General features: G+C 41.4%; 2 protein-coding genes across 6 annotated transcripts; both read left to right on the top strand.

Annotated features, from left to right (window-relative positions):
• The first annotated feature begins 1665 nt into the window (after positions 1 to 1665).
• lrrc3ca (leucine rich repeat containing 3Ca) lies at positions 1666 to 8878 on the top strand. Of its 2 annotated transcripts, none has more exons than XM_034859955.1 (2): positions 1666 to 1735; positions 7504 to 8878. In XM_034859955.1, exon 2 carries the CDS (start codon positions 7587 to 7589, stop codon positions 8379 to 8381), a length of 795 nt encoding a protein of 264 aa, XP_034715846.1. In that variant the 5' UTR covers positions 1666 to 1735; positions 7504 to 7586; the 3' UTR covers positions 8382 to 8878. The 2 variants fall into 2 exon arrangements, with proteins under 2 accessions (XP_034715846.1, XP_034715845.1); XM_034859954.1 differs by lacking the exon at positions 1666 to 1735 and adding an exon at positions 4004 to 4457.
• Positions 8879 to 14421: 5543 nt separating this feature from the next.
• Positions 14422 to 17111, top strand: csf3a (colony stimulating factor 3 (granulocyte) a). 4 transcript variants are annotated; one of them, XM_034859959.1, is made up of 5 exons: positions 14422 to 14449; positions 15452 to 15624; positions 16376 to 16480; positions 16573 to 16713; positions 16802 to 17109. In XM_034859959.1, exons 2-5 carry the CDS (start codon positions 15472 to 15474, stop codon positions 16991 to 16993), a joined length of 591 nt encoding a protein of 196 aa, XP_034715850.1. In that variant the 5' UTR covers positions 14422 to 14449; positions 15452 to 15471; the 3' UTR covers positions 16994 to 17109. The 4 variants fall into 4 exon arrangements, with proteins under 4 accessions (XP_034715850.1, XP_034715848.1, XP_034715847.1 ...); XM_034859957.1 differs by lacking the exon at positions 14422 to 14449 and adding an exon at positions 14898 to 14961 and having other exon boundaries at positions 16802 to 17110; XM_034859956.1 differs by lacking the exon at positions 14422 to 14449 and adding an exon at positions 15020 to 15084 and having other exon boundaries at positions 16802 to 17111.
• The last annotated feature ends 2929 nt before the right edge of the window (positions 17112 to 20040 follow it).

Below are 20040 nucleotides of genomic sequence, written 5' to 3'. Positions count from 1 at the left end.
AACTCTCAGTTCTTTTAAATCAAGGCTGAAGACCTTTCTTTTTCATGTTACCTTTCTTTAAATAATCGTTCATTTCCTATACTGAAGTTGCATAGTTCAAATTAAATGACAATCTTGTTTGCGTTTATATTTTTTAGCTGTATAACTGCTCTTTAATGTTTAATTTCTCATACCGCACTGTAACTTTTGTTCTCATATTTCATCTGTTTTTAATTTGTTAATCTTTTTTAACTGCTCTTTAATGTTTTATGTAAAGCACTTTGACTTGCCTTGTTGCTGAAATGTGCAATACAAATAAAGCTGCGTGGCCTTGCCTTAAACATGCATCTTTTTTCTTCATGTTGGCTCCTCAGCCCCCAAAGACCAGCAAAAATAAGATATATAATTGGACCCTCAGAGGTCTCCAAAGTGGATTTGAAAATATAGGTCTTAGGTTGAGATGTGGGGCAGCAAAAAAAGAGCTATTTGAGATATTGTATTGCTACTTTTAGACTGAATCGTCGCTACTTCATCTTAAAGGAACAGTTTGACATTTAAGGAAATTCACTTTTTTCCCAAGTTACATGAGAAGATTGATACCACTATGAGAGTGCTATCGATCTTCTCATCTAACTCCCAGCAAGGTAGCAAGTAAACATACTTCCCAAAACATAAAAAAATATCTTTAAAAAATATATTGTTAGGCCAAAGTGCATACAGGAGTCAAATATTACCTCTGCCCTCAACTCATCCATAAATATTTTTTAATTTGAGCCTTTAATTCAAAATGTGTTTTGAATTAAAGGCTCTCCCCCTATGCTATTAGCTGTGCCTCTATTTTTCAAGACGTGACTTATGAGTTTTTAAGCCTTTAACATAGCACAGCGTTTAGGGGAATAACACCATTGTCAGAAAATCTGTAACATTTCCAGCACTGGAAGACTTTATGGGTCATGTTTGGACCATCACATTTCCAGTAGTGTCCTTGGAGGTGCACAACATGACCTTTAAGGTGAACACCCCTCCCTGGCTGTCATTGTGAATATGTCAGACACAATGAAGGGCTAAGAATTATTAATACACTTTAAAAGGGCAGTGGAAAACAGCTTCAGCCACCTCTATCCTGTGTTGGCAGGCAAGTGCAGGCAGCTATAACAACCTTTAACATTTAAGATGCCATACATAACAATCACTGACGCCACTTTGTTGATTGTACACCTGGGAAATGCTATCGGTGTTTTGCAAACACAACAGCTATTCATCTGCACAAATGGGAGGGGGGGGGGAGGGGGCTGTAGGAAAGAAATATTGTTAGATCCTTGAAAAATAAAAATAAAAATGTGTACAGAAATAAAGAAAAAAGAGAAGATTTGTCAAAAAAAGAACATTGCGAATCAGGTTTTTAGTAATCCTTTTGTGACCCCTTGGATTATTCTCACAACCCCTTGTGGGGGTCACAAGCCCAAGGTTGGGTACCACTCACCGAAAACATAATTAAAATGTAGTATAGCATTATTCTATTTGCAAACACATTTCCATAAAAAGTATATATGAGCAACAAACAACATAACCCTATGGAATAGTGGAGCATTAAACCAATTACGATCTGCTTTTACTGAAGACTCTCGTGGTTTTGAGAGTGACCCAGCCGACCATAGCTCTGTCAATGAGGAATTCAACAAGGATCAAGTCCATTGTCTCCGTAATGTCAATGATCCCAGACTTCAAAGACCAGGCCCTTCACAGGAAAGATGAGGTGAGGCGAGCCTCTCGGTTACGGGCAGTAGCGGTGAAATCCTCTAATATACCTCTCTGATAGTTTTTGATTAAAAAGGTTCAAGACAGGTAAGGAGATAAATTTAAAAAAAGAAGAAGTAATGTATTCATAAAGACATGGCAGGACTTTGATCTTGCTCAGGGATGAGGAGCTAGCTGGGAGCCATAGAGTGGGTTTCTGTTTCTGTGTGCTTCAGTGTAAGTATTCGTGTTTGTGTGAGCAGGGGAGTCAAAGTAGGATAGAAAATGAGAATGAAAGGGAGAGACCTCATTAATATGACTCCTGTTGTTCCACTGCAACTCAGAGCACACAGACTGGTGATACATTCCCACCCTGTTTTGATGGCATTGTAAAAGCTTTAATGCTAATATTTTCTCAGCCAAATTCCCCCTCAACACTTTAGCTTCATGGATTGATGTCGGCTTGCCGTTATACCACCTGCACAGGTCAGAGAGGAAACCTAGGCCTGCTTTGAGATACTTGACAGGCTGGAGACTAAAAAAGTAAGGAGGGGGAAAAAGGAGTTTGATCCATTTGAAAGTGTGGTCTATAATGCTTGTTTGATAATGCATAAAGTGCCGTCTATCTGCCAACCAAAGCAGAGAATTCGAAGTAATCTGATAAAGCTGGGAAAGACTGGCTCGCAGTGCACTCTCCTCTGTGGAAAGTAATCCTATTTTCTGGTGTTTCACTGTCATATGCTCTTCCTCCACCCATCTGATTGCCTTCTAATTGACAAGAGCATCCTTTTAACCTCCGGGCTGTAAAAGGAGGGACTAGAGCAGCAACGATTAACACCAAGTTATGTGCGTTTCTCATGGGAACTGAGATGCACAAATGTTATAGTTCTCTGCTAAGGCCAAAGAACACAATACAATACAAGCCTCGGCAGATGTGTAAACAGTTCAACCTAAACTTAACAAGCAAAGCAATTATTTGGAGGGCTAAAAAAAAGCAACCATAAAACATAGCAGCCCAATAACCCAATATGAATGCATTACATCTCCTGCGGGTTAGTCTGGATGCTCATCACTGATAGTTTACACAGAAAAAAGAGAAGTTGCCTGAGAAGCACAAAAGATTACAGAAGGACAAGTGATGCAATCGAAGTGACAAACAAAAATACATTATGATATCTAGAAGACCTCGCACCACCGTGAAATCCCTAAAAAATAATGGTACAATCTTTGGTTTACCTGTGTATTTATACTGTATATACAGTATATTGTCCAAATGAGACAGGGATGCGGACAGGGAGATGAAGAAATATATTACAGAACAGTGATATTTAACTCTGACTGGACAGTCAAGGCTGGATGAAGCCACTAGTGGGTAGGTCAAAATGCTTCAACAACCTATAAGGAGGCTTACCACTTCAGTTTTTATTGTTTTAGAGGTATAACAAAAGTAATCAAATTGCCACACAAGCAAACACACACTTTGTCCGGTTGGTAATCCAGCTTTTCATACAGAGCTAAGATTGTTCAAAACAGAAACCAAGTTGCATAGTAACCTACTGATATTTGAATTTTAAAGAGCATTGGTGAGAGAGAGAGAGAGAGAGAGAGAGAGAGAGAGAGAGAGAGAGAGAGAGAGAGAGAGAGAGAGAGAGAGAGAGAGAGAGAGAGAGAGTGAGAGTGAGAGAGAGAATGGTAATATTTCAGTAACTGGACAGAGACAGACAGGATAAAGAAAGAAAGGAAGAAAGAAAGAATGACCCTATAGCTGCAGTTAGTCATACACTGTTTGCCATTTCAAGGCACCAGGGAGGGAGTTTGGGTGGAGTATCCCTCTTTATTGATTTTAATTCCATTAATACCTTATGATGTGCTTGGCAGACTCTCTCAGGCCAGTGCCTATACACGTCTGTTTTTATGGTGGATTTGATTAGGCTTCCTTATCGGTTGGCAGCAGGCAGGAAAAGTGCCCGGAGACGGAGACGGCCAAAGATCCACCGCCCTGGCATGCATGTTCAACAAGCTTCTGACCAAACACGATTAGTGTCAGCTGTCGAACTAACCGGTCTGTAGCCTACAGTGTGAGCACTGTGTATAAGATCACGCTGTGTGTGTGTGTGTGTGTGTGTGTGTGTGTGTGTGTGTGTGTGTGTGTGTGTGCGTGCGTGTGTGTGCGTGTATGGGAGGGGTACCCCCTATTACTGGCACCTGATGCATGCACATCAGATCCACTCACTGCAATCAACAGATGCAAATTATATTTAATGACATTTCAAACAATCCTTCCAGATGCGACCAAATCTATCAGCCATTAACCCTTTTCCTTCTGTGCGTAAAACGCATTGCGCGCCAAGTGTCTGCCATTTTAAACTTAACATCAATGGGACTATTTTTTTGTTGTTGCCACATCCAGGATCAGAGTGAGTGAGATACCGCCATCGATGACACGTCTTGCCCTCGCGCTGCATCCTTGTCCATTTGCGCTGGCTCCAGCAATTGTGCCTATAGTGTTCTGGTTGCGTGGAAACTAAAAGGCTGCACTGTCGGAGCATTTCCAGTGGCGGGTGGTGTTTGCCAGAGCGACTCTCAGCACAAGTTTAACGAGCTGCAAGAGGACCTGATGGAAGCGAACCAAGAGATTGACCGACCCGCCTTTCGCGGTGCGCTCTGATCCGCTGGACCATTTCATTGCTGGACAATTATTGAGTAAACATCATGAAAAGGAGAGGGAAAGCGGCAAAGACGTAAGTGTGTGTGTGTGTGTGTGTGTGTTACTGATCCAAAAGCATATGTTTTATTTGTGATATTGCATCCATCGAAACATTTCCTAAAATCCATGAAATAACAGCTGTTTTCCAGTTTTATTGTGAGGTTTCTAAACCTGATTAATCTCTGGAAACAGCCACTGGATGGTGTTGACTAAAACAGGATGAAAGACAAACTTAACACGGGGATCAGTCCCCACGCTGCATCGCCTTATCTCATGTGCTGTGAGTTCATTTTCAGATGCTTGTTGCGTATAGCATTTTAATTTCAGCAGGAACTGATATTACTTGAACCACTGTTGCGCTTTCATTTTTGCGCATTAAATGACCTCAGCTTGTGTTGACATTAATGTGAAGTAGAGTAATTACATCTGTATAGTTCTGTTGAGGATAATGATCCTGAAGAGCTATTTAAACTGATGACAATGTCTATGAGATCAAACCCTTATGATCTCATTTTATGTTAATCTCTAACATGCTGTACATTAAATGCCATTACATATAACCACCCTCCGGTAACAGTGTGCTATGCGTATTCTCTAGTTAACTTCAAATGATTGTTCCACGGGGGGAAATGGGGTCTTCAGGTAGTACACTGGAAATCTACCAAATGCAATGTTGTTGCTCTAAGGAACAAAAAGACTATCTCTAGTAATCATTGTGTGAGGGGTTTGGAGTGGACAAAGCTAAAAGCATTTAAATATGATTACAGTTGCATTAAAAGCCTGGATTTCAAGTTAAATAGCCTATTTCAAGAATGCTCCTGTTTCCTTTTCTGTCATCCACCATCCAAATTGAAACCAGCAACTTATTTACAATAATTACAGCTGTGCTGCAATATGAGATCAGATTCATACATAAAATAACACTTTTGTCATCATATATTAGTGTTGCATCTTAATGCCCTCTCTTGTCTTGCTCCTCATATTGGTGCCAGAGATTTGTCAGTGCAGCAGTGACAGCAGTGGATTTATGAAGTGAAAGACTGACCTTTGGCAGCCAGAGCACTGTATTTATTGTTTAAATTAAAAGCAGGAGGGTGATTTATCTCAGCAATGACGTTTGGAACTTTGATGAAGCCCTCGCCAGATTTAGAGGCAAACTGATTTATTGCATTTACTGTATATGGCTGTAATATGGGTTATATTTGTCATAAGGGCCATTAGTAAAATGACTCGTGCTTATGACTTTAGGCTATGTCTTGGATAAGCATATTTTGGTCGAACAATCTTTGATGCCCCAACCTGTCACTCATTAGGTTTACACCCTCTCTTTTCGGTTCATCTCCTTCGTCTGCCCTCCAGCTGTCTTCATCAGCTGTCCCTGTGACTGACTAACATTTACCTCTTTCCTCGATGTCTCATTAGTGTCAAGCAGTGTTCTCTGTGTTATTGTAATGTTACCCCCCCCCCCCCCCCCCCCCCCCAGTAAAACAAAATCCTCTGGATATCATTCTCTCTCTCACCTTTAGCTTTGTGTGCCCGCATGCTTTCTTCTCTTCCGTCACCAGCCTTCTGCTCCCCTATTATCTCTCAGCTAAATACCAGGCTTGCATTCCGTGAGACAAGAAAAGTACAGCCTTTACAGGAGGTTACTCACGTTACTCATTTTGTTTTGGCAAGACCTTTATTTTCACTTAAACTCCATCTGTCATGCTATCTTACTTTCTCATGCATCTTGCTGCCACGACATACTGAGGGAAATCCTTTGGAAGTTGTTTTGCCTTAATAAATATGCATGGCTAAACATCTTATGTCTAAAGGGAAGCAAACTACAGCAGAGCTCCTTAATAGCAGAGTTCTTTGCGCCGGTGCATCAGCCTCCATCTCGCCCTCATTATTGGGATTGTCTGGCAGGCATCTCTAAAACCGGCGTACCACAATGAGTGCTATTAGCTGTGCCTCGTAGACAAGTCATCTGTCCCCTTTAACACACACATACACACCGACGTTGCCACTACACACGGTCCTCTACGCCCCAAACGCCATCTGATACTTTGAGGTACTTAGAGATCGATTTCATTTTTTAATCTTGGTAAGTGGATCTTGCCCAGTCTCTGGCCATTTTGAAGAAATGAAGAAGTCTGGATGAACCCTGTGGTTCATGTGTTTTGTCTCAAAGAAGACAGGCCATCACATTGTCTGTTTTGTTGGCCTTGGCGCTGGTTATAACATTAGCATCTACCCCCAACAAAAGGATTGGGTGACCAACACTGATGCTACACTGACTTAAGGAGTTTTTCCTTAAGAGGATTAGTAACAGGATAGGAGGTAGCCCTGATCAGCTATTAATGAAGTGTGTTAGGGTGGGTAGACCTGCTATTCTCAAAGGCTTTCATACAAAATATGAAGTGTAATTTACAGGAAACAGACAAGCTTGGACCTCTGTGTGGCTTGCACTTCTGATTAAATGACCTTATGGACTAGCAACTGCTCAACAGACACCAAGCTTGGACATTTTTAATCGTCACTTTTAATGCAACTGTTGCATCAGAATGGCAGCAATAGTTTTAGAAAGAACTGGAAACCGAATTTACAGTATTTAACTTATGAGCATAAAAAATCTAGTTTTATGTATTCTTTGGAACATTTTGTTCCTCATGGTGTCACATTGCTGTGTTAATGCCACTCTCTGTGTACTGAAATAGCCCTGCATAGCGGGGATGTCAATTATAAAGGAGGCACAGTGACACCAAAGGATTTTCGTAGCTTGTTTATTTAGTTGGTATGAAGGAAATGTTTGATCCTCAGACTTTCCTGGAAATACAACAGTAGTTCATGTTGTTTCTTGCCCACAACATGCTGACATGCACTACCCCTGCCGCCTCCTCCTCATTGCGATCAGAGAAGCTCCTGCACCCCCCGATTTCTGCATTCAATAACACTGTAGTCTCTAAAGAACATAGTTAATCACCCGTGTTTTGCATGAGAACACAATTTCCCATTACTGCTGCATTTCTCTTTTTTTCAAAGGGTAGCCTCCCACCACTGCTAATGTGACTTTCTGTTGCTTTTTAATGTCACAGGCTCAACAGCTACTGGGGAGGTTGATGTGGACTGCACCTCCTGCGCCCAGGTGGTCCTTCCTGGAGCATGCCCGCATCCAACGATGTCCCTACTTGCAGACTGGTTACTGCGCCACTCAGTGGTCATGTGTTTGCTGCTGCACAGCTTGGTGCTAATGACCTTCTGCTTCCACCATGCTGCCACCAGTTGCTCCAAGAGCTGCTACTGCTCTGAAAGCGATAGCGGCGGCAAGACGGTGCGCTGCAGCAACCTGCATCTCACGGAGATCCCCCAGGATATCCCCAATGACACACAACGCATCTACCTGGACTTCAACCTCTTCACTACAGTACCAACAAATGCTTTTGAAGGTTTGCCCTACCTGGTTGAACTGGATCTATCCCACAATGAACTTAGCCAGTTAGAACCAGGTGCATTCAGAGGCCTGGGCTCCACACTGCAGTTCCTAGACCTTTCTTCTAACAAGTTAGTCAAATTTAACCCTGAGGCCTTCGAGGGGCTGCGATCTCGCGCCAACCTAACAAACAATCCCTGGCATTGTGACTGCAACTTGCAGATGGCCATGCCCCGTGTGGACCTGGAGCCTGCGTCGCTGACGGGCATTGTGTGCCAGACTTCAGATCCGGAGGAAATAGGAGTTCAAGGACTTGCCTTCTTGTTGGCTCCAGACATAGACCTATGTGTGGTGATGAAGAGGACTACAGATGTGGCCATGCTGGTCGTCATGTTTGGCTGGTTCACCATGGTCATCTCCTACCTGGTCTACTATGTCAGGGCTAATCAGGAGGACGCCCGCAGACACCTGGAGTATCTTAAGTCATTGCCCAGCAAACAGGGCAAGTCAGAGGAGTCCTCCACAATTAGTACTGTTGTATAGGGGAGCTAAACATGGGACCTGAAGTGGTAGCCCACACCAAATAGGATGGAGCTACAAAGCTACAACCACACGGTCAGCAGAGAGTCTCAGATGGTTTTGCTCAGCTGTTCTCACGGAGCCAAGGTGAGCAACAAGACATGTGTGTCTGCACAAGAAAACCAGGCCGATGCGACCTAGACCAAATGAATAATTCATCTTTCATCGACCCATTAGGAGATTTTGTTGGCTGAGTTGATGGTCTAGTCTGGGCGCTGGGAGAGTAAAAGCATTGGCATGTTTTTGGCAAACTCCAAATATGGGCTACAAATGGGATTTATCCAGTGGTGCATGCCCCTAAATGCACCTTGCTCACACACAGACAATTACGGAGATGTTAACCAGCAATATAACCAATTGGAAAAGGCAACACTAGAATGAGGAACTCCATGTACAAATGTTTTCAATTAAAGCCCTTGCAGTATTCACCAGTATTAAGTAAATTATGTTTTCCAATTAAATTGTTGTTTGGGGTTTTCTCTTACTAAACTCAGTTAACTGTCTCACTAAAACAATGAAGGAAAAAAACAGAGTATTTACAATCTGAGTCACTCTTTAGCATATTCAGCTCATCATGCTGATGAATCAGATCGCTGTGTGATGAAGGACTTATCGGTTATTCTGTGATTTTTTGGGATAATAGAAATTGTACCAGAGCTCCATTCTGATAAGATTTGCCAAACCTCTGCTAGCTCCCTACCATAACAATGGGATCCCTAAATGATCTATGCAACACAGCAGTGCTGCACATAAAGAGACCATGTCAGCCAATTGAAAGTTCCACTCCATTTATCAAATGCAGGGACATAGGGTGTCTGGTAGGAGGGGAAAAAAACAATCACTTTTCACCCAGAAGATTTGAGTCCTGTTGGCTGATAACGGAAACACACTGCCGTTCGGGAATTACTCAGCATAATATGCTAATCTTTAGTCACAAACTTGCCCTGTGATGTGAAAAATATCATATGATTGTCAGAAAAGGTTGACGTGAGAAGAAGAGGATTAGAGGTTACTTCAGTTAAGCGGTCATGAAATAGAAAGAGAGAGGGAGAGAGACTTATCATTAAAACAGGGACATATTTCTCATATTCTGGTAGGAAAAGCCCTTTCAGCAAACACTTTCACCACTTCTCCCAGTGTAATTAAAGAAATCCTGCGTGGTCATACCTGGTTCCAGACAGAGCCTCTGATCGTGTGCTGTTTTTATTACTTATTTATTATTATTTCTCATGCTTTTAATAAACACCCAGGGTGCCTCTTGGAGCCATAATGTCTGATGCGGTCACACCCATGGGTTTTCCAAATTACATTTATGGGGGCCATGGCCTGCTGGTCCATTTAAAAGAGCTGACAGGGACGTGAATCTCCCATTTCACCAGACTGTGGCAAAGAGAAAGATGCATTTTTGTCTCTTCTAATGAAATTGTCAATACAAAACTGAGACAACCAAAAGGGAAATGTATTTAAGCGGAGGTGTAATTTAATCCACATCTGACTGCGCTCTGAGAAATGATCGTCTGCTCCACAGAACAAGGTAAGAATAACCCAGCGCAGTCTTGAATAATGAAATTTGATGTTTGAGATGTGGGAAATGGTATGAACAAGGATTTCCCCGTGTCAGACACACATGCCTCTAGAGCAGAGCAGGAGCAATAAAATGGTCTTAAAAAAAAAGTCTGGGAATGCACCCATCGTCTTCTGTGACCCAGTTCTTGAAGAGAAATTCTGAGAGAATGCCACAGGGGATCAGCTGCCCCCTTTCCTGCTACCCTTGCTTGGGTAAAGCACTTTCCAAATGCCCTGGGGCTGCTCGGTGAGGGTCGAATGTTCACAGTGGCAGCCAAAGTCATCCTCAAATCTCCTTCTGTCCCAAAAGGCAGCACTCAGTCTTTAAAGGAATAGTTTGAAATCTCGGAAAATAAGCCTATGAGCTTTCTTGCAGAGAGTTAAGATAAAATGATCACAACTCTCAGTTATGTTCAGTAAATAAACATGTAGCAGCCTGCCAGTTTGTCAGCTTAGATTAGCATAAAGACATATAATAAGTGAGCTTTAGATGCTGACATGCATATTTTAATACTTTTTGATAAAGCCAGGCCAGTTGTTTTCCATGTTTTATAGTTTCTATTAACAGGCTGAGTTTGTTTTACAGAAAACAATGATATTGATCTTGACAGAGTTAATCTTAAGGAAGCCCAGGTAGTGCCTCCTGTGACGAGCAGGAGGTTCAACAGTACTGAAAAATAGATGGTAAGCCTCTCTCTCTGACATTTCCTGCCACACACAGACGCACAGCTCCCTCCTTCAAGATTTCCTCTTATAACAGACTCTCACGGTTGCTTTGCTTTAAAACCAGCCACTCATAGGAGGAGCTTAACATAAAACTAGTAAGAAACATTCCTGACTCTGCATTTCCTACAGCTGTATACGTAAGCGTGCACGTTCTTTTGTTCACCTGTATGTACGACAGGTGTGTGTGCATGGCGGGACTGAGGGTACCTGTAATGTAAAACTCCTGTTTCCCAGCACACATAAATGTCACTGAGGTTAATTTAAATTTCAGGCCAGCTCAGCTTGCCCCGTCTCTTACCTTAGACACGTTACACTGGTGTGAGCATTACAACTGGTGGGTAATGGGACACAAAGTGGGGGATAGGGTGACGCATCCAATCCCACAGAGCGCGGCCCTGTTTGGTGTTGGGTTGCAGGTGAAAATGTTTCCAGGCTCCGAGATCACATGGGATCTCCCAGTGAAAGCCTGTGTGTGGGCACCTGATTTCCTCTTTCAGCCCTAAAAATGTAAGGTGCTGCATTTGAGGACAGTGACAAAAACATCATTGTCAATAATCTGTGATGGTGTTCATTTGGTAGTGTCCTCCAGGGGAGTGGATTTGAGGAGGAAACACACATTAGAGCTGAAGGAGAAAACACTGTCTAATGGTCCTTACTTTATTCTGTGCAACACAGCGCCCCCTGTTGTGGAATAGTTGTAAGTATGAGGTAATTAAATGCCCTTATGCCTGTTTTCACATCATGATTAACCTTTATTAGTCAAAGCATCAAGAACCAAAAACCCACAGTCATACCAGCAAACAGTTGTGCTTCATAGTAAGGGCCGGATTAAGCCAGTACTGGTGCACAGGAACCAAATAAGATCTGGGCCCTTATTTAGGTCCCTGACCTAGTCCCAGAAACCAACTAGAATGCTACCCACCCTAGGTGTGCTGTAAGTTAGTTCGACAAACTCAAATGTGTTTAAGAATATGTACCATGTACAGTATATCAATTGAAATATCAAAGGTATTATATTAGAATTGACACAGCCTGTACACAAATTGATCATACTAATCCACATAACAACATATTCAGTGGGTAAAGAAAGAGTAGAAGTGCAGGATTCTATTATTAATCCCCATTGATATTGGCTTGCTCCAACCTAAGTCAAATTCCTTGTATGTATGTCATACCTGGCGAATAAAGCTGATTCTGATTCTGATTTATGGGTATTAAAGTATGTATCATACCATAACATGTCCAAATGTAATGTTCAAATGCCATACAGTAATGTACAAGTGGTTACTCATACAGCTATTAGACAGTAAATGGATAATACAATTGCAACATAGACATATTGAGATTACTGTTACTGTACTATGCTTAACTAAAGCACAGAAGGTGAAATGGGCGAAATGCGAGTATTGACTAGTTTAATGAACATCATATACAAGATGGCATATGTATGGATAACTATTGCGCAGTATGTGGATTTGTATGGTAAAAATTGCTATGTGGACAATAAATCCTAATCCAGATTCAGACATGTGACCTACTAACTAGTATGACATGAATTTAACGTGGGTCCAGATTCTCTGTGAGGATATATACTTAGGCATTGATTATCTTTTGTGAATGTGTAAAAGCAAACATGAAGACTGCATGACTGATTTCTCATCAAAAGGTTCTATCCTGTATAAATCAATATCATACACCTGAGACGTGTCACTCATATGTCAAATTCAGCTGATGAAGGTGTCTTGTGTCTGAGTGAGAATTTTTGTGGAATTACAAATCACGTCATGTTTGTTGTGAAATCACTTCCTGAGCAATGTCCTTTTGTGTGAAGTCCTTTCCTCTGTGGAAGGCCAGAGTACTCGCAGACTTTGGTCAGCACATATCCTTCCAGTTGAAAAGCATTTTGCAATTTCTCGGCACCATCATTTTACGAAAGACTGAACAGCTCAGCATTACTGTTACTCCGTGTGAAATCAGAGGACACAATCGGTCAAAAGAAGGTGGTTTCAAATAAGATCTAACCTGGACGTCCGGATGGATCAGTGGTCTCAGTCGCACCATGTAAAGTTGTCTTTGCATCTGATGCTCTGATGTTATCTCAAACCTTCCTAATTTTTCACAAATGGGGAAAACAACATTAACACTTGAGTGGGGAAAAAACCCTTAGCAGTCTGTGTTAGTCGTGGAAAAGACATGTTTCAGCATCAGAGGGCAAATGTTTCCGCTAACAGGATTGATGTTCTGCATGAACACCAGTACTAAAGTCAACATGAATTAGTGCCAGTTCCTTCAGGCCAATTTCTTTAAGTACTAAAATGATTAGAAGGCATTTACTTATCTGCTAAGAGACCGTTGCAGATGAACAGAATGCATGTTTCTGAAGCAGAAAACTTATAATATCATAATGTTTGTGAAAAGTCCCAGGTCCCAGGATTAACCCTAAAACCTCTTTTTTTACATGGAGTATTTTTAAAGACATCTTTGGGCTCTCTAAACCCAGGTCTTGTAATTTCCTTCTAACCTGAAGGAAAAAAAAATCTGTGTGTCACAAACATTAGTGATTTAGGAAGTGAGGGATGGATGCAAAACCCCTTTCTTTTTTTATTGTGGATAATCTCCTTGGCGCGTATAACACCTCTAATCTCTTCAGTCCCTTTGGATTGACCTGTGGGTCCATCTTTTAAGTATCAGAGCGCACGGCTTCAATGGTTACAAAGGTCGGACGTACTTGTTTATGCAGCGTTTCCATGTCTAGCAAGCTAAAGGCGAGCTAGCCCATTGTTCCACCACTACAACCAAATAGTGTTTCCAACTGGGTCATTGACGGGGCCGTAGAGCGAGGCCTCAGGAGTGAATAATGCCCTCCTTTCATGGGGCAGGATTGATTGGAGATCAGACCAGTGTGGATTTCAGGGATCAGATTTGACAGCTTCACTTATACTACAGCCTATCAAGCATGGCCAGATGTAACATAGCTACACTGACTGATCAAGGGGCCGCGTGTCAGAGCATGAAGCAAACCAATCTGTTACAATAGAGGCACAGAATTGACCCATGAGGTAATTACATAACTCTCACCACAATAGTATATGTCGTGATTTTACAATTTGGAAATGAAGGTTAATGGGTAACTTGTGGTGGTTAAATAATAGGCGGTTCGACAATTTGGAAAAAAACACTTATTGACTTTCTTGCAGAGAGATAAGAAGATCGATTCCACTCTCATGCCTGTGTAGTAAATACTTACAGTAGCTGAAGCAGGTTAGCTTAGCTTAGCATAACCACTGGAAACAGGGGGAAACAGCTAGCATGGCACTGTCTAAATGTTAAAGATGTAATCCGAGCATCACCTCAAACCCTTTTCCTGGAAATCTGCCTGTTTTTGTATGGATTAAAAAACTAAAGGAAAACGTGCTAATTTGTAACTTTTTAACCTTTGGACAGAGCCAGGCCATCTGTTTCCCTCTGTCCCTTACAGTCGCAGTGCTAAGTTACAGACTCAACTCTTTTCATCTAACTCTCGGCAAGAAAGCAAATAAGAATGTCTCTCATAATGTGGAACTAATCAACTGAAAGCAAAAAAAACAACCTAATTCCACCGGATGGCACTCGTGTATCTGTCAAGCCTTTGTTTTTACTGTCCAATGTACAGTAGGCCTACGGTACCTGAGGCCTATAAAGTCTGACAACGTCTTTCTCTGAACCAGTGAGGAACCTGTGTGGATCACGGACACATTCAGGTAAGACAAAACTCACAACTTTCGAATGACAGCAACAGGGGGCAATAATTAAAAAAAAATATTTCCAAATGTCATAATACTCTATTTTTAAGGTTTTGTTTTAGGTTGGCTGTTGTGTCATGTCACGCAGGGAAATACAAAGTTTATATTGTACTTCTAGGTTGTTAAATTTCCCAGTCTATTTAAAGCGAGTAAAACCACGTCATTTGCCGAAGAAGAATCACAATGGGTCAAAAATATGTACAATGACCACAGACATCATAAGGAAAGAAAAGATTCTTCCTACAAAAAAAAACTACATTTCATTGTTTTGGACTCATAGTAGCCTACAAGCTGTGACATCAATAAATAAAAACTTTTAAAAAAAAAATCTTGAAATGAACAAATGATGGGAAACCCCACTATGGGCCTGCTATATATAAGATCTATTTGTACTAGCAATCATGGATAGTGTCCACTTGAGGTCAATACTTAAAGACATTCCTCAACACAAGCCATGAACATTCTGATTGGTGAGTAGTGGTTAGGCAATCTCTGTAAAATGTTGCTTTCTCTTCCTCTGCGGATCACCTCCAGACACAGCAGAGACTCGAAAGGAAGTATGCCACTAGTGTGTTTGGATGATCTATTTACTGGTATTACTGCACAGTTAGTTTTAATGCATCTGGACCTGTTTTAATCAGTAAATTGTTTCTTTATTGGCATTTTACATCTGCTCAAATAGTCATATTCCCTTGGCTTTAACTCGTAAAGTCACTTTTGGCTTGGGTATCACATTACATTGACTATTCTGAACTTGTGTAGAGGGGGGGAGAGAACTTGCCCAGTGCTGCAGCCAGAGGAGCTGCTGAGGAGAGAGACAGGCTTTGTTCTGCCTGTTATCCTCCTGTGCCACACGCACGCGCACGTAAACACACTACCTCGCACGTTGTGCTGGATGTATAAAGGAGATTGTTTCGAGTCCTCGACGGTGACGTTTGGATTTTTCTTCTCCTTCTCCAGTTTTCGCCATTCCCTGCTACATGGCCATGTTCGCCCGCAGCGCGCCTCTGCCGGAGAGGGACGTGCTCGTTGCGGGTGCGCAGTTTCAAGAGATCGTGCAGAGGAGCCACAGCTTGATACAAAAGATCCTGCTCTCCATTCCCGACACACACAAGTCCTGCATTCACACAGAGGTGGGAGACAATAGATACGTGCTGGTGTCGCTTTGATTTCAATACGTTTTAGTTTTAATTAGCTCTATTAGGCTGCTGTGTGTTGGTGTTATTCAATCAGTGCAGGTCTGTCTACGAGCCCACGGCATGGGAGGGAGCACTGTGCCCATGTTACTAGTCTGACAGGCTGTTGAATAAGTTAGTGCTGCTAAAAGGGAGCAGCATCAATCTCTAAATTCTAAGATTCCATTGCCTGAATCCTGCCAAAACCTTCACAGTGGTGGAAGTTGCCCACATTTAGTTTTGACCCATTTGCACTAAGTGGGTGTACGTTTGAGGTACTTGAGTATTTCTATTTTATGTAACCTAAAAACTTGTACTACATGACATTAATTTAACATAGAAACCTGTTACTTTACAGGGCAGACAAAGGCCACAATGATCTTATTTCTATGTTATTATCATAAAACTATATGATGCATTGTCCAGATTAAACCACGCAAAAGTAAAGAAGAGTAAAAATTAACTCAACCCTAACTCGACTTTTGATACTCGTACTAAAAGTAGTTTTAATGCACTTTTACTTGTAATAGGGTATATTTACATTGTTGTGGTATTACTAATTTTACTACAGTAAAGGATCTAAGAACAACTGTTTTATGATGAAGTACATAGGCCATCAAACACATATCAAGGCAATGTGTGCACCCTGTTGCATGCCCTCCTGCAATCTACCCATGACATTAATGTTGTCTCACTATCTCCACCACAGACTCTACAACTTGATTCTGCGGAAAATTCAAAGCTTGTGATGATGGCATCCATCATTGGCATCCCCTCTGCTCCTGTACTCACAGTTACAGAGAATCTCACTTTGGTAAGCGTTTACCAGGGGAATTATTCGGTGAAATGAAATAAGTGTTAAAGGATGGATAATGTGACCAGTTCGCTGTTATTCTTTACAATTAGGAGACCGGTTTGACACGTATGTCCGAGGGTCTTCAGCTACACAGGGCCTTACTGAGCTCTGTCTCTCCTCGGCTGGAAAACAAAGACAAAGTGACTGTGCTCCAGGCTGACATCAGAGACCTCGTCATTCAGATCAATAAGGTAGAATTCTACCTCTAAATCACTGTCATTCCAGGTAAACGATCCTTTTTTTAGGCACTGTCATGATGTTGTTTTGTGTGCCTTGCAGATGTTGAAAATAGTTCGAGCAGAGGCTGCAGTGCAGCCCTCACCGACCCCCTTAGCCTTGCGTCTGCCAGGAGAATACGAGGTTCAGGTGGCAGCCCACCTGACCCTGGTGCAGCTCCAGTCCTTCGGGCAGGACACGGTCCGCTTCCTCAGGAGTCTGGAGCACAGCAGTGAGGAGGACACAGAGAGCTGACCCCAGACTTTGGTTCATGTCCAAAACACACCTTATTCTGCCATTTTTTACCATGGTATTTATGTATTTATCTGTTAAATTAATATTTGTTATTTTTTTAATCTATTTTTATATTTATTCATGCAATATTTATTTAGTGAATTTATTTATAAAAATAACTGAAAATTAAATATATATACATGCACATCAGTGGGGAGAACAACTATTTCAGACACTGCTGATTTTGCTGGTTGCCTACTTACAAAGCATGTAGAGCTCTGTAATTTTTATTGTAGGTACACTTGAACTGTCAGAGACAGAATTAAAAACAAAAATCCAGAAAATCACATTGTATGATTTTAAAATAATTTATTTGCATTTTATTGCATGACATAAGTATTTGATCACCTATCAACCAGTAAGAATACCGGCTCTCACAGACCTGTTAGTTTTTCTTTAAGAAGCCCTCCTGTTCTCCACACATTACCTGTATTAACTGCACCTGTTTGAACTTGTTACCTGTATAAAAGACACCTCTTCAGCTGCTCAATCAAATAGACTCCAACCTCTCCACAATGGCCAAGACCAGTGAGCTGTTTAAGGACATCAGGGATAAAATTGTAGACCTGCAGAAGGCTGGGATGGGCTACAGGACAACAGGAAGTAGCTTGGTGAGAAGGCAACATCTGTTGGTGCAATTATTAGAAAATGGAAGAAGTGCAGGATGACGGTCAATCTCCCTCGGTCTGGGGCTCCATCAAAGATCTCCCCTCGTGGGGCACCAACGATCATGAGGAAGGTGAGGGATCAGCCCAGAACTACACGGCAGGACCTGGTCAATGACCTGAAGAGAGCTGGGACCACAGTCTCAAAGACAACCATTAGCAACACACTATGCAGTCATGGGTTAAAATCCTGCAGTGCACGCAAGGTTTCCCTGTTCAAGCCAGCGCATGCCCAGGCCCGTCTGAAGTTGCCAGTGACTAAATGGATGATCCAGGAGAGGAATAGGAGAAAGTCATGTTGTCTGATGAGACTATAATAGAGCTTTTTGGTCTGAACTCCACTTGTCGTGTTTGGAGGAAGAAGGATGAGTACAACCCCAAGAACACCATCCGAACCGTAAAGCATGGAGGTGGAAACATCATTCTTTGGGGATGCTTTTCTACAAAAGGGGACAGGACAACTGCACCGTTTTGAGGGGAAGATGTATGGGCCCATGCAGCGCGAGATCTTGGCCAAAATCCTTCTTCCCTCAATAAGAGCATTGAAGATGGGTTGTGGCTGGGTCTTCCCCAAAACACACAGCCAGGGCAACTAAGGAGTGGCTCCGTAAGAAGCATCTCAAGGTCCTGGAGTGGCCTAGCCAGTCTCCAGACCTGAACCCACAAGAAAATCTTTGGAGGGAGCTGAAAGTCCGTGTTGCCCAGCGACAGTTTGAAACCTGAAGGACATGGAGGAGTGGGTGAAAATCACTGCTGCTGTGTGCAAATCTGGTCAAAAACTACAGGAAACAAATCATCTCTGTAATTGCAAACAAAGGTTTCGGTACCAAATATTAAGCTGCTTTTCTGATGTATCAAACACTTATGTCGTGGAAAAAAATGCAAATTACTTAAAAATCATACAATGCGATTTGTTTTAGATTCTTTCTCACAGTTGACGTGTACCTATAATTTTAATTAATAAAACTTTACATTCTTTGTAAGTTGGAAAACTAGCAAAATCAGCAGTGTCAAATACTTCTCTCCACTGTAAATACACACGTATATATAAAATGGCTCAAAATCTTTAACTACTGTGTATTTGAGTGAAGTAAAACAATGTATAGCAAAGCTCTAATTTTCTATATTTCCATGCTGTCAGACGTTTTTAAACTTTATCAACTGTTAACCCTCATTTTAGGGGGTTGGGGGCACCTTAAGGACTTTTTATACATCCTGTAAAATGTTAACATGAAACTCATTTTTGTATGACGCTAAAAAACACTGTTTGCATTTTCAGAGATTCAAATAAAGTACTTTTTTTTGGAAAAGGGAATTGTTCCTTTTTGTCAAAGACCATGCATAATGACACATTGAGCACTAGCAGTGGGTTATGCTGACTCATGCTCTCATTGAAATACAGGGGGTTGCATAAGTTTACACACATGCTAAAGTTGACCAAAAAGAGGAATAAAAAATGCCTTAATTAAAATTAGGAAAATCACCAGTTTTCTTTGAGTTAATGTATTGTAAATAAATGTTCTTCCTTGAAATATAGGGAACATAAGTATATACACCCCTATGTTAAATTCCCATAGAAGCAGGCAGATTTTAATTTTTAAAGGCCAGTTCTTTCACAAATCTAGGATACTATGCATCCTGATAAAGTTCCCTTGGCTTCTGGAATTAAAATAGCCTCACATACCCTTGGCATGGGGAAATTGTAACATAGGGTGTGTATACTTATGCCCCCTGTATTTTAATGAAGAACATTTATTTATTTACAATACATTATTCATTGACAGAGAAAATTGGTGTCCTTAAAAGGTTGGAATTTCCTATACTTTTTTTGAATTAAGGCAATAAGATCAATTTCCAAACTTTTTTTTTTATTCCTCTTTTTAAATCAACTTTAGCATGAGTGTGTAAACTTATGCAAGCCACTGTCCATCTTAAATATTCCAGTGGAGCTAATACTGTAATAAAGAAGTGCAACTAAAAGTGAAATAGAAGGTTGTGTGTCATTATTTCTGCCACGGTGCCAGAAAGATTTCCTTGAAGTGTTGCAAGAAGTGGATGATGACCATGAGCTTTTGTTACTTAAGCGGGTGGCACAAACCACCACCTTGTATGTAGTGTCATGTGGTAGCCTCGCTAGCATGTGATCATCACCAGGGTTTGCAATCACTGCGGTTAGATCTCAATTTACTGTAACTTCCAAATCTGATGTAACCATATTATAATCTCAAACACACAATAATGGAAACACTGGCGAATAGAACCAGAGGATCCTCATTGTGTTTTCTTTTTATTTTAAAACTTATTTACACATTTTAGTGGGAAAACTATAATAAAAAACTGTTT

This window comes from Etheostoma cragini, chromosome 21 (genome assembly GCF_013103735.1).
Source record: "Etheostoma cragini isolate CJK2018 chromosome 21, CSU_Ecrag_1.0, whole genome shotgun sequence".
NCBI classification, from domain to species: Eukaryota; Metazoa; Chordata; class Actinopteri; order Perciformes; family Percidae; genus Etheostoma; species Etheostoma cragini.
The sequence above is the reverse complement of the archived record's forward strand: the minus strand, read 5'-3'. Positions and strand labels throughout refer to the sequence as shown.

Coding starts and splice junctions, on each gene's coding strand:
- csf3a (XM_034859956.1), top strand. CDS start 15,051: ATGCCACTAGTGTGTTTGGATGATCTATTTACTG. Junction 15,625..16,375: donor AGTCCTGCATTCACACAGAG/GTGGGAGACAAT, acceptor TCTCCACCACAG/ACTCTACAACTTGATTCTGC. Junction 16,481..16,572: donor TTACAGAGAATCTCACTTTG/GTAAGCGTTTAC, acceptor CTTTACAATTAG/GAGACCGGTTTGACACGTAT.
- lrrc3ca (XM_034859955.1), top strand. CDS start 7,587: ATGTCCCTACTTGCAGACTGGTTACTGCGCCACTCAGTGGTCATGTGT.